Source organism: Mastigoproctus giganteus, chromosome 12 (assembly GCF_048544385.1).
Source record: "Mastigoproctus giganteus isolate SK-2022 chromosome 12, ASM4854438v1, whole genome shotgun sequence".
NCBI lineage: Eukaryota > Metazoa > Arthropoda > Arachnida > Uropygi > Thelyphonidae > Mastigoproctus > Mastigoproctus giganteus.
The window spans coordinates 16578847-16591954 of NC_143586.1; the positions used below are offsets into that span (position 1 = coordinate 16578847).

Sequence of the window (13108 nt, forward strand, 5' to 3'; positions counted from 1 at the left end):
AACTTAAAGCCTTAAAGCCACACTGCTTCAATTTGTACTGTAGCCCTATGTGCAACAGTATCAAAGGCCTTCCTGAAATTCAAGTATATGATATCAAAATTATTTTTTTTTTCATTCGGTAGCTGGTTATTGCATCATAGTATCCAATCATATTGGTCATACAAGATTACCCCTTAACAACTCCATGCTGTGACTGATGTATAACTGAACTCCGATCTAGGTGGGCCTGCATTACTTCCTTAATTAGTGACTCCATTATTTTCCCTGCAACAGAAGTTAAGCTAAAAGGTCTGTAATTACTCAGGTCACCCTTAATTTGCTTTGTGAATTAGGGATACAGTTGCACATCTCCAGTCCAGAGGGACCACCCCCTGAATCCAAAGATGCCCTCATAATTATGGCTAAGGTTTGCTTCCTCCTTTGCTGCCTCCCTTAATATAATTGGAAGGGATCCCATCCACCTCAGGTGCTTTTTTGTGTTTAACTTCAACAATCTCTCTTTCATTTTCCTCTCAGAGTTATAACATCATTTTGTTCCCTGTTAGAGTTTAATAAACTTATGGCATCCTTCCCTAAAGGATTCCTTGTGGGTGTGAATGAAGATGCAAAATATCCATTCAATTTTTCAGCAACCTGAGCAGGGGCATCAACAATTAAACCATTGATATCAAGTGGACCAATATGATTCATCCCTTTATTCTAGTGTTTACATAAGTAAAGAAGTTTTTGTTATTTTCTTTGCATCCTTTGCCAAAGACTTCACATAATCTGTCTTAGATTACCTAACTTCTTTTGTCACTTGATTGCAGACTAGTTTATATCTACTGTAGGCTTCTGTATTATCTGATAATTTATATTCATCCCATGCCAATAGTCTCATTAGTTCATCTGGCATCCATTTAGGTCTAAGCCTTGAACAGCATCTGTTAGTTGGTATGACAAGCCTAATAGCTTCTATGTAGTAGTGGTAGTAGTAGTAGTAGTAGTGGCATGTGATGCAAAAAAAAAAAAAAAAACAACAAGTGTATGAGCTTATGCAGCATCAGCCAAAAAAAAAAAAAATCACACCATTCCCTCCAAATGCCTGTCCAGTTCTTCTTTAAATTTATTTAACCTATCAACTTCCACAACAACAGATGGAAGTTTGTTCTAGCAATTAACCACCTGCTGGCTAAAGGCAAATTTCCGCACATCTATTCTACATCTGTCTTTTCTTAATTTGAATTTATGCCCCCTTAGGTTCGTAATCTGAACAAATGGAAGGATCCCATCAGAATTCAGCATGCTCAACCCATTCAAGGCCTTCCCTGAATGCTTTCCATTCAGAATTTGGGGTTAATATTCCACCATATAAAATTTAAAAACTGTCTCAGATCACTGTAGTCACCTTTATGAAAGAAAAAGCCCTTCCCTCTAGCCTTGATGGTAATTACATCTATATACTGCAATGACTGCCATCAAGTATATCTTTTATCTGCAGATTCTTAATGCATGAAAAATTACTGATGATAACCAGTTCAAGGGTAATGCTCTCTCTTGTTGCTTCTATAATATGCAATTGTAGAAAACAGTTATACAATAAATCCACAAAAGACTTGTTAGTGTATGTATGTGTGTGACAACCTACAAGTTCCAGTTAATATCTAGAAAGTTAAAATTTCCCATTAGAAGACATTCTGATTTACTGGCCCACTCTATTTCTCTGTATAACTGTCTGTTATACTCATCACAGTAAGGAGGTTTGAATGTGCAATTAGCAACACATCATCAACCAGTGGCAGCTAATGATATAAGATGAGATTTAAAAATCAAAACTTGCAATGAGTTTTGATTTTTAAAAAAATTTTATTTCAATCATTACTTACAATTTTTATTACAACTAATGCTTTTAAATTTAAAAGATATTCATAAGGCTGCAATAATCACATAATTCTGCACTTGTTTTGTTTGTGCAAAAGCTCAACAAAACAAATGTCTAAAAAACATTCATTTAACTAATGAGTTGCAAATGTTCTGCAATTCAATGAAGCTACATGGCTCTGATGATACTGTGCACCTAGACTTTTGAATGTGCATGGAAATACTAGGGAACACAGGTTATTATACTCAGTTTGCTAGTTCACTATCAATCATGCAAGACAGCACAAAAATTATAATATTGTTGGTGTCGTGTTGACATGTTGCGCTCGTGCAGGAGTAACCAATATTGCTTCAAAGCAGATTATAGTAGAGTATTGAGTAATTAAAATAATTTATAGTTGCATATCAATTTCATATGATTTAAAAAAATAAAACTGGTGGTTACGCAAACTTGTGACCATAATCAATTATCCACAACTACATTTTATTTCATATAATATAAACATTAATGCAATAACCTTAAAAACTGCTTTACTATGGAGTGCAAAATATTTACAATGCTGATATGTCAGTATAACTTAACTTAGGCTTAGAAGTGGCATGACACTGATCAGAAACTTATACAGAATAAGAGAAGCTTTGAGGATGTTTAGATTTTGACCACAGACACAGAATACAAACAGAATTTCTCTCAACCTGCCAACAGTCAAGTTTATAACTTCTGCTGTTTTGTACAAATTTCTTTATTCAAAATTGGATAGCCACATTGAATGAATAACTGAAAAATTGATTTCCTTAATGTTTTATTGATTACTTATATTAAAAAACTGCATTAAGCTATTTTAAAAATGATTACTACAAATTTGCTTAATTATAATTTATTCAAAAAAATATTTTCTGAATAAATAAAAAATTTACTATCATAAGTGGTATTTTATCCATTATTCTAACCTTAGAAAATCATATACAATCACTAACGTGATTATGACTGAACAGTTTTTAATTACATGTTACTGTGTGTGGATGAGAGCAATATTGAGTAAATTATATATGGAGTAAATAAATGTTATATAAAGTTATACTGAATAAGTGCAATAAAACAAAGTTATCATTTAAATTATGCCAAAAATGTAACTATAAAAAAAAAAAAAAGAGATAGAAGCACAGCCAAATTCTTACATGATTTCTTGCATACAGGTATTTTCACTTTGCCTTTCACTGGTTTCAGGGCTCTTTTATACCTCTTTTCCTATATGTGCAAGTAAAGTTGTATGTTTGTTATTCATAATCATTTGCATCATAGTGCAAAATGTGATTATAATAATTATTATAATAAAAAGCACTTATTGTATTTCATTTTTTGCTCTTGTTGGTAGACTATCTCAAGAATAAAGATAAACAGACCGGTACTTAAAATTACAAATTTAAGCATCCAGATTAAGTTAAAAGTGGAATTAGTTACTTCTGAAAAAGGAATTAAAAAATATGTAATGAAGGTTTTTTTTTTTTTTTTAAGATAACTTCGAATGTGAAAGGTTATTGAAATCTATAGTACTAAAATACTATGTGAGAGCTGAAAATACTGAGATACTTGTTGATGTTGGACTTCAATTAATGCAGATTACAACTTTCAGGAAATACATACAAAAGAAGATTATTACAGAGAACAGAAGTAGAAGGGATAAACAAAAAAATAAAATAAAATAAATAAAGAAAAAAAAATTATTCAGGCAACTTGAAGCTGAAATGTGACCGATTGTTGATTAGCTGATATCTGTATATTGAGTGATCTGGAAGAAAAAGGTAAAATCAATTCAAAAGACCATTGCCATGGGTGTGCTAAAAATGAACATCCTTATGATTGAGTGGAGTGGATAGGTAAAACAGTCATTAAATGATAATTCAAATTCTAAAAGCTAAAGTTCTGGCAACACTACCTAGCAGCTTTTCAAGTAATACTGAGAGCTTAAGAGGACGGGTTTTTTTTTTTTTTTTTTTTAAATGCTGAAAAAGAAATATTTGTGATATATTTAAATCAAGAAAGTTTAGTGGTCGGGGTTATTCCTAGTAAAGAAGCATTATCATCTAGAAATCAGAGTGTTGCTAAAGAAGAGCACTGGAGCATAGGTCTTTTTCACAAAAAAAAAGAAGAAAAAAAAAAGGAGGGAGGGGAACCAGGTTTATGAAAGACACAAGTTAACCAAGTTTTCTTCTCCCCAGTGGAGAATTACCTGGAGATAAGGAAGTAGTGATAGATATCAAGGTTGTAGGGTTTTTTTGTGAAGAGCAATGCTACCTGGGGATCAGTATTTAAGGAACTAGTAGTAGATGATCAAGTTATTTTTTTTGTGTGGAGCAGGGTTTGCTTAGCTTGAGTTTAGATGTTTTGGATTTGTACAGAGGACTGCAGATGTGCATATATTTTATGGTAGGATTTGTCTGATTTTCAAGTTTCTTGCAGGGGGGGGGAGCATACAACCCTCAATCCAAACTAATTCAGCCACAGCATTAAAAAAAAAAAAAAAAAAACCTCTTATAAATTCCTTTCACTGAAACAGGTTTAAGTTTCAAATTCAAATATTTTCACTACAATTTACTACAATATGGAAGGAGAGCGAACCACTATGCTAGCCATGAGAATTTTGTTAAAGTGAAAGGCAAAATGTAGCATATTTTGCAAAACTGTGGATATAGAATTCCTTCTCAATGGGTGATCATTAACCCAGCAGTAATGGCAGCCCCATTCATAGCCAAACAGTGGCAGAGCTCCTGAAAGATGCCAATTTTCGTTTTAATTTTTGGGCCCCCCCCAATTCTGCTAAGGAAATTATTAGTAACAATAACTATTATTAGTAGTGACAAATAATACAAGAAGCAAAGTTATAACAGCAAAAAAAAAAAAAAAAAAAAAAACACTTCCAATCTAACAGTTTCCCTAGTTCTTCTTTGAATTTATTCAAACTACTCACTTCCACAACACCAGAGCTAGAAGTCTCTGGTGTTGTGGAAGTGAGTAGCTTGAATAAATTCAAAGAAGAACTAGGGAAACTGTTAAATTGGAAGTATTTTTTTTTTTTCTTTGCTGTTATAACCTTGCTTCTTGTATTATTTGTCACTACTAATAATAGTTATTGTTACTAATAATATTTCCATCCATGCTTGCTGCACAGCTGCCCATAATTCTGTTGCATTTCTCGGTGGAGGATCCAATGCTCGAACAGACTTTTCCACATCATCCCAAAGATGCTCCACAGGGTTCATATGTCCAGTGAACAGGGAGACCATTCCATGGTGGTAAAATCTGTAGAATACTCTTCGAACCATGTTCTTGTCACCATGGCTCTGTGAGGAGATGCACTGTCCTGCTAGAAGAGTCCATTGTCCTGAAAGTGCACGATGAGCATGAAGCAATGCAGATGGTTTGCAAGGATGGACATGTAATCTGGACCGTTTAGAGATGCATCTAGACATACCAGAGGTCCCAAAATGTGCCAGTTGAACATGCCCCAGACCATTTACCTGCCTGAACAGTTCCTTGTTAACATGATGGTTGCATAGCTTTGTGCAGTTTCCGTTAGATATGCACTGTCCCATCCACTCGAAATAGCTGGAAATGGGACTCATTGAACCAGGAGACCCGTCTCCAATCATCCAAGGTCCAGTGCCAATTTTATTTTTCCCAGTTGAGGCATAAGTCCTGTGTCATGATGTTAGTAATGGGACTCTGGTTGGTCGGTGGCTCCCATAACCTATTGCAGCTAATGATCGCCTAATGGTCTTGGTGGAGACATTTCTGGCACCTCCCTTGTTAAAGTTAGTGGTTATTTGTGCCACTGTCACTCTCTGGTTGGCTAAAACAATGCAAGACAGACATCGACAGCCATGTTCATCCACCACCTTTCTCTGCCCACAGTGACTGTCCACAACGAGATGTTATTCTGGAAATGGCATATTCCCAATACATTCTTGATACTGTCGAATGAGGATAGTGCATTTTCTGTACCACCTCCGCGATAGAGTGACCATGCATCAGGCACCCACTATCATCCCTCTTTCAAAGTCAGTTAACTCATGACATTTATCCATACTGACCTCAAATTACCATCTACATGAAGTAATTTGAGGTGGGTTCGTCCACCAGTGAGAGGGGTGCAGCATCGGGTTGCCCAGGAAACAGGTATCCCATGAATTCTGTCCTTTCAGTGTAGTTACATCTTTGAGTATCCTACATCAATACACTGTGGTCACTGCTACTTAGCCGTTCTTTTATTTGCAAATTCTTAATACACGACAAGTCACTGCTGAAAATTTTCTTGTAATAATTATTAACAAAATATTCTTCAGTAGATCCAATGGGCTTTTTTTTTTTTTAATACATATATCTGTTAACATTCAGAAATATTTTAATACAGATGTCTCTTACCTGGAATGTACTGGAACAATTCTTCCAAGTTAATAGTAAAACAAAACACCATACACACACAAAGATAAAAAACTATAAATTTTTAAAAACTTACAAAATTATACAGTCATAATCAAACAAAAAAACAAAAACAATCCAACTAACAATCTGTGATGTCTCTTTCCTTTGTCTATTAAATAATTCAAGCACTTCTTTCATCATATCTATGTTATTCTCTGCATATTGCTCTTCGACAGCCTATTGAAAAGTAAAACCATTATGAGAGTTGCACAACAAGTCATGGTTATAAAAAATTTTTCTTAAATTACTAAACTACAAAAAGCTTGCTAAATTATGCCTGAAAATGTTTGCTATGCATTAAAAAATGACATTGTCTTGCTGCATCTGCATCACCAGGCATAAAATTAAGTCAGGTGTGTGTGTGTCACACGATGGAGCAGAAATATATTATGGCAGCCATCTTGCATTAAAATCCAGTGCCATACAAAAATGAATTCCATAAAATGTCAAAAAAAAAAAAAAAAAAAAAAAAAGAGCTGGGTAAGAAACACAGCATTGCATATCAACAATGGGAAACTATATCAATAGTTTAAAGTGATGAATATCACCAGCTGACTTAAATTGAAGTGGATATCTCTGGCACTTTAAAGTACACTACCTGCAAGAACATATACAGGGGCTGTAGAGAGTTATCAATAGAGAATGACAAAAATAAAGATCTTTTGCAACTTGAAGTGTAATTACAAAGAATGTACTAACATTCATTCATTAATTAAGTTTATAAGTGTACTCAGCATAGAAGCAGACATGCGTCTAGAGCAGGTGTTCAAAGACACTGTTGAATGTGTTATGCCCTATAATGCTGCACTGCAAAACCACTAATAAACAAGAACCAAATGTATTAAAACATTCAGTTTTTGTTGTTTGTTGATTAACTCTATGCCAGATCATTGCAAGGCTGTAACTAATTGCAGCTCGAGGAGGAACAACAAAATATCAAGGAGTTATTTTGCTGATTTACAGTACATAACACTATTACGTTAACTTGTCATTTCAGTTTGTACAAGTAAATGCAATAAAATGCATGTTTGGTTGTCATGATCGCCATTTGCATGATGTCTCATACTTCCATTAATTATGCATTTTACTCTTTGGGAAGATATTTATGGCAATTAGGTATATCAGGTGGAGCCTTTTTATTGGATTTCATTCACAGAGATATATATATCCCATTTAACAAATGCATTTTAACATTTCTGCAACCCACAATGTGGCGCCTCCATAGCCAGGTGGGAAGGAGCAGCAGTGCGTAGCACACGCTTCTTGATTAGACCGGGGTTCGAGCTTGTCACCACCAAATACGGAGGATGCGGGAAGGTCAGGCAATGGCTACCGCATATTCCCGGAGCAATATGGCCTTAGTTGCTAATGCTCCTAAAAACCAAAACAAAAAACAAAAACAAAAAACAAAACCAACAATGCAGCACAAAACACATTATTTGCAAAATTCACAAGTGATGCAGTTTTTTTGTCCACTACTGTACAATGTCTATTTTCTCTTTGTTACAAATCACTTGCAACACAAATTAAGTTTATTAATGATGAGTTAATAAACTTAATTTGAGTTCTTTCACTTCTTTCACTGTCCACTCATCTGCTGCAGATCTTGACCATTGTGCATTCATTAATTTGAAGTAAAAAAACTGAAACGATAGTCTGTTACTAACCTCAGATTGACCCATTCTCTCCTTAGCCAATTTCAGCATTAGTATACACTGAGGACATTTCTTATCTCTTACTGAATGGTTTTCTGGAAGAGTTCTTACCCGAAAATTCAAACAAACAGCCATCTTTTGTATATTAGTCATGTGAATATGTGTGTCCTTGCATTGTAGAATGCAAGGACATACCATGGTAGAATCCTTTTTCCTACATGTTTTGCCATATGCTCAAAACACTGGCAATTAATAAATATCCTCTGATGTGTTTCTAAATATCTAACACATGCTGATAACACACCCAATTACCTTCACTTCGATGTATTTTTGCTGGAAAAACATAACATTCCCTCCCCCCTTATTTAAAAAAGGCAAACTGCAGCCATTATCAATCCACTGCAGTATGGAAGCTCAAGAATTCATGTTGAGGGAAATGGACCATAATCTGCCCCACTGGTCCAGTGCAGGTTGACAGAACGGCCGCATTTAGTAGTCAGGGGCTTATACCCTGGTCTACTCAAACAGCATGTGCTGTTTGAGTAGACCAGGGTAATCAAACAGCATGTGCTACTGCATTCCCACTCCTGACCACTTGGCTATGGAGGCCCCCCCTTATTTAGTTCCATATGAACTAAGTTTTTCACGAAACAATCCTGTGTCAAGCCATCCTTAGATACTTGTCTATCCACATTATATAAAATTATTCTTGGTCCTGGCTGCCTAAGTTTGAAGAAAGTCACTCTCAGACTTTTCATCCGCTCATTTTACTTTATATCCTCAAGTTCTTGGTTTTCATTACTAAAACAACCATAGTTAATTATTTTACAAAGTTTTCTGACTTACTCCCCTCAGCATTCTGCACAATTCCTTCATTGTCTTTTTTTAGCATCCTCACTTGTTTTTAACGTAGAGCCCTCCTTTGCTTTAATGAGCAGAACCTACTTTTCTCTTAGATTTTATTTTGATTCCCTATTTCTTTTCTCTTAGATTTTATTTTGATTCCCTATCTCTCTTGCCAGATTTAATATTTCCCTCTGCATCATTTGGAAAGACTATGGAGTTATTAGGAACCAATCCATCTTTAGGAGCTTCACAAAGATTTTTAATCTGATTCAAATCCTAGATTTGATTCTTGTAATCTTCAACTGTCTCCTGCAGGCACATACCATTTCCTTCATTTTTCATTCACAACTTATAGTTCTAACACTGCACTCTCAAGGATATCCCATCAAAAGTATAAGTATCTCACTTGGCACTCAGTTATTGATGCCATTTTCTTTTGAAAATAAGCCCTTCATGGCACATTGGAGTGTTATCATTAGTTCATTAAATGAGTACAGAAACACCTGTTCAGAGTCCTCAAAATTTAGGTGATCATAGCTAGCCACATTGTCCTTACTATTTATGACCATCAGGCTTAACATCTAAATTATACAGTCAAATATGAAGTTCTCTGAACAGTGCATACAGGTTGTCAGGACAGCTCACAGGGTTTTGTCAATGATATACGGGAATGTGGCTATCAGGCATAAGGAGGCAATTATCTTATTGTACAAGGCAATGGTTAGGCAGCATCTTGAGTATTGCATACAGGTCTGGAGGTCTCATTTTAGGAAGGATGTAAATCTGTTGGAGCAGTTGCAGAGAAGGGCAACAAGACTGGTAAGGGGAACAAAAGGGTGATCCAATCAAAAAATTCTGCAGTTCTGCAAATTGCAGTGCTAAGGTGTTTTGAATGAATTGAGCAAGTTCAATTCATTTATTCATTCAGAGCAAGAGGCACTCTTCCTCTTGCTCTGACACATGGGGGGGGTTAAGGATAGATGAGCAAAGTTTGTCTTCCGCCAGCCAGTGGTAGATTGTTAGAATTATCAAATTATCCACTTCCACAATAGCAAACTTCCATTTGCTATTGTGGAAGTGGATAATTTGAATGAATTCAAGGAGGGAAGACAAACTACTAAAGAGAAAGGACATGCAATGTGGAAACTTTTTTTTTTTTTTTTTTTGCTAATGCTTTGTAAGCTTCCTTTGTTGTATTGTTTGCCTAATGCTAACACATTCACACCTACCTTCAGTTTAGCACTATCCAAGTGGTATGCTTTTCCGGTTTCTTCATTCCCAGTGTAGTGCCTTGTATTTATCGATGTTAAACTTCAATTGCCATTTTTCAGCCAATCTGTATAGTTTATCTAAATTTTTTTGAAGTAGCCTACTGAAATTGCTACCATTCTTCACTTTGCCCACTGTATCTCAACAAATTTAGACACATCAACCTTGAAATTTTATTTTTATCAATCATTAAGCAAAACCTGTAGTAATGTATGTAACTGAAACAAGAGGTATAATAGCAAAAATAAAATGAAAAACTACAGAAATTAAAACATTAAGGAAAATATCTAATAAAATATCAAAGATACAGTTAAGTTGGGAATTGGTTTAATACTTGAAAATAATCTGTCAAAATGTACTGTTTTTATGGGAGAGCATGTTTTAATAAAGGATTAAGAAGACTCATGACAGCAGCTAAATTGCTTTTGTGTTAGGTTGTGCTTGAAAAAAAATTATATGAAGTTCTAATCCTCGATGAGTGATCTTCAAAGAAACTCCCAATGTCTGCATACAGTTTTGTTTAGTTTTCAAACATGTTTCCCTCTAAATTTAGGTGACACACTACAAGGTTTTTTATTCCTATTGGACTGTTCTTTGCAATTAATAGAGGAAGAAGCATGCAAAGCTTCATTCTTTGCATCATTCAAGGGAAAATCCAGAATATAGGAAGTATTAGCAAAAAGGCCTGAGCATTGAATATAAGCATATTAAGAATAAATCTTGTCACAACCAATGAAACAATGAAATAAAACTTTATTAAAATGTAAAAGAAAATATATGGAAACCTCTTAAAATTCATATATATACAGGTAAAGCAAAAAAGTGAAAACTGATAAGAACAATATAGAGACTAAAAGTGATAAAACCACAAATAACTATTTAAAAAGTATCTTTTGAGGGAAAGTACCTCTTTGATACACCTAATAATAAGGTAGATGAAACCTAGATCAACCTAGATGAAATCCCAATATATCTGCAGAAGTGTAATCAACATGTATGTGCTATCACTGAGCATGTACAAATCGTGAATGGTAAAAGAAGGGAAAGGGAATGGGTGGGAAGGGAAAGGGAGAAAAAGAAAAGATAAAAAGAAAATATCAGCCCTCAGACTCTGTTGAGGTAAGGTGAAGATTTACCATATTATTAACGCGCTGTTTCTTGTCATACTGCAGGATAACTGCTTCCATAACTAGGTGTATGTGAGTTCCATGATTGTGATTAATTATGGAATTCATAACAGCTATACGGAGTGCTTCCAACCAAGAACGATGACAGGAATCATGTGTGTAGTCTAATATTTCAATGTCAGAATGTGGGCTATAATTTATGTGCTGCTCACACCAATAATGTGTTATGTCATTACCATATTGGTTGGGTTAAGCTCTCTGGCAGGAAAAATTCAGCCAATAGTTTCTAGGGTAAAATCTAATCCCTGCTGCAAAGCAACATGCATATGTGGTTTATCAAATTACTTGCCCAGATCGTGGGGTTTGTTACAGTGGCAAGTCCCAACGAGACTTGCCCTGAACACAAGAAGGCTATTCACCAAGCCAATTTCGCCTTTTCTGCCATTTGCTGAACATTATTGATGTGAGCAGGACATAATTATAACTCGCATTCTGATTTTAAAATATTAGACTGCACACATGATTCCCATCGTCACTCTTGGTTGGACATGCTCCATATAGCTGTTGTGGGTTCCATAATTAATCACAATCATGGAACCCACATACATCCTATTATGGAAGCAGTTATCCTGCAGCGTGAAGAGAAATGGCAGGTTAAGAATATGGTAAATGTTCATCACCCTGCTTCCACGGAGTCTGAGAGTTGCTATTTTTTTCTTCCTTTCTCCCTCTTCCCTTCTTTCACTGTCGATTTCCATACACTCAATAATAGCAGATATGTGTAGGTTACACTTTTGCAGATATACTGATATGTTGTGATGCCTTTGATAAGAAGGCACATCGCCTCAAAAGCTACTTTGTGAATATTTATTTGTGTTTTCATTGCTTTTAGTTTCTATATTTGTTCTTATCAGTTTTTACTCTATCCTTTACCTGTAGGTATAATATTTTAATACGTTTCCATATATTTTCTTTTATATTTTAATAAAGTCCTTTTTTCACCATTTCAATGGTTGTGACAATATTTATCCTTAATGTGTTTAGAGAAGCTAGCAATAACTTTTTTGTTAACCTTATCCAATGCTGAAACATGTGCATTGCCTGTAGCATGTTGATTTCAAATTGATTTTGCTTCCAAGACACCACAAAATTTTGTTTAATAGCATCCTTTGGTAGCTTTTTCTTAAAGCACTGAATTACACCTTGATTAAGTAGCTGAGGAACTGATTTCATAATAGGTGGTTGCAGTTCTCAACACTGATTCTATGTAGGTCATTCACTTGGCAACTTTGGGGTGCAGTTTTCCACAAACAGCAAACTTTTCTATTCTTTTTGCTCATTAACATTAATAGAAGCATATCATGCAAGAAAGCAAGATTATACAGCATCAGCCAAAAAAAAAAAAAAAAAAAAAAAAAAAAAACTTCCCATTTCACCCATCCATTCGTTCCAAATGTTTCTCCACTTCTTCATTGAATTTATTTAAGCTATCAACTTTCACAAAAACAGATGGAAGTATATTCCAGCAATCAACTACCCACTGGCTAAAGGCAAATTTCTGCACATCTATCTGACAACTGTCTTTTCTCAATTTGAATCTATGCCCCCATCAGGTTCTTAATCTGAGCAAGAGGAGGAATCCCATCAGCAATGAACCTGCTCAATCCATTCAAGGCCTTATACACCTCAATCAGATCACCTCACAGGTGCCTAGTCTCCAGAAGCTGCAATTTGCAGAACTTAAGCCTTTCTTCGTAAGATCTCCTCTTTGTTCCCCTCACCAGTCTTGTTGCCCTTCTCTGTACTCATTCTAGCAAATCTAGACCCTTCCTAAAATGAGGCTTCCTGACCTGTATGCAGTACTCAGG

General features: G+C 35.2%; 1 protein-coding gene across 1 annotated transcript in view; it reads right to left on the reverse strand.

The window, feature by feature from the left end:
* Window positions 1-13108, reverse strand: part of LOC150076731 (centrosomal protein of 95 kDa-like) — a 215367-nt gene that overhangs the window by 52801 nt on the left and 149458 nt on the right. Inside the window, exons 12-13 of the mRNA XM_090386630.1 lie at window positions 6428-6520; window positions 3040-3109 (exon numbers count right to left, since the gene is read on the reverse strand). Coding sequence (XP_090242756.1) covers window positions 3040-3109; window positions 6428-6520 — 163 coding nt within the window. The remainder of the gene's footprint in view (window positions 1-3039; window positions 3110-6427; window positions 6521-13108) is intronic.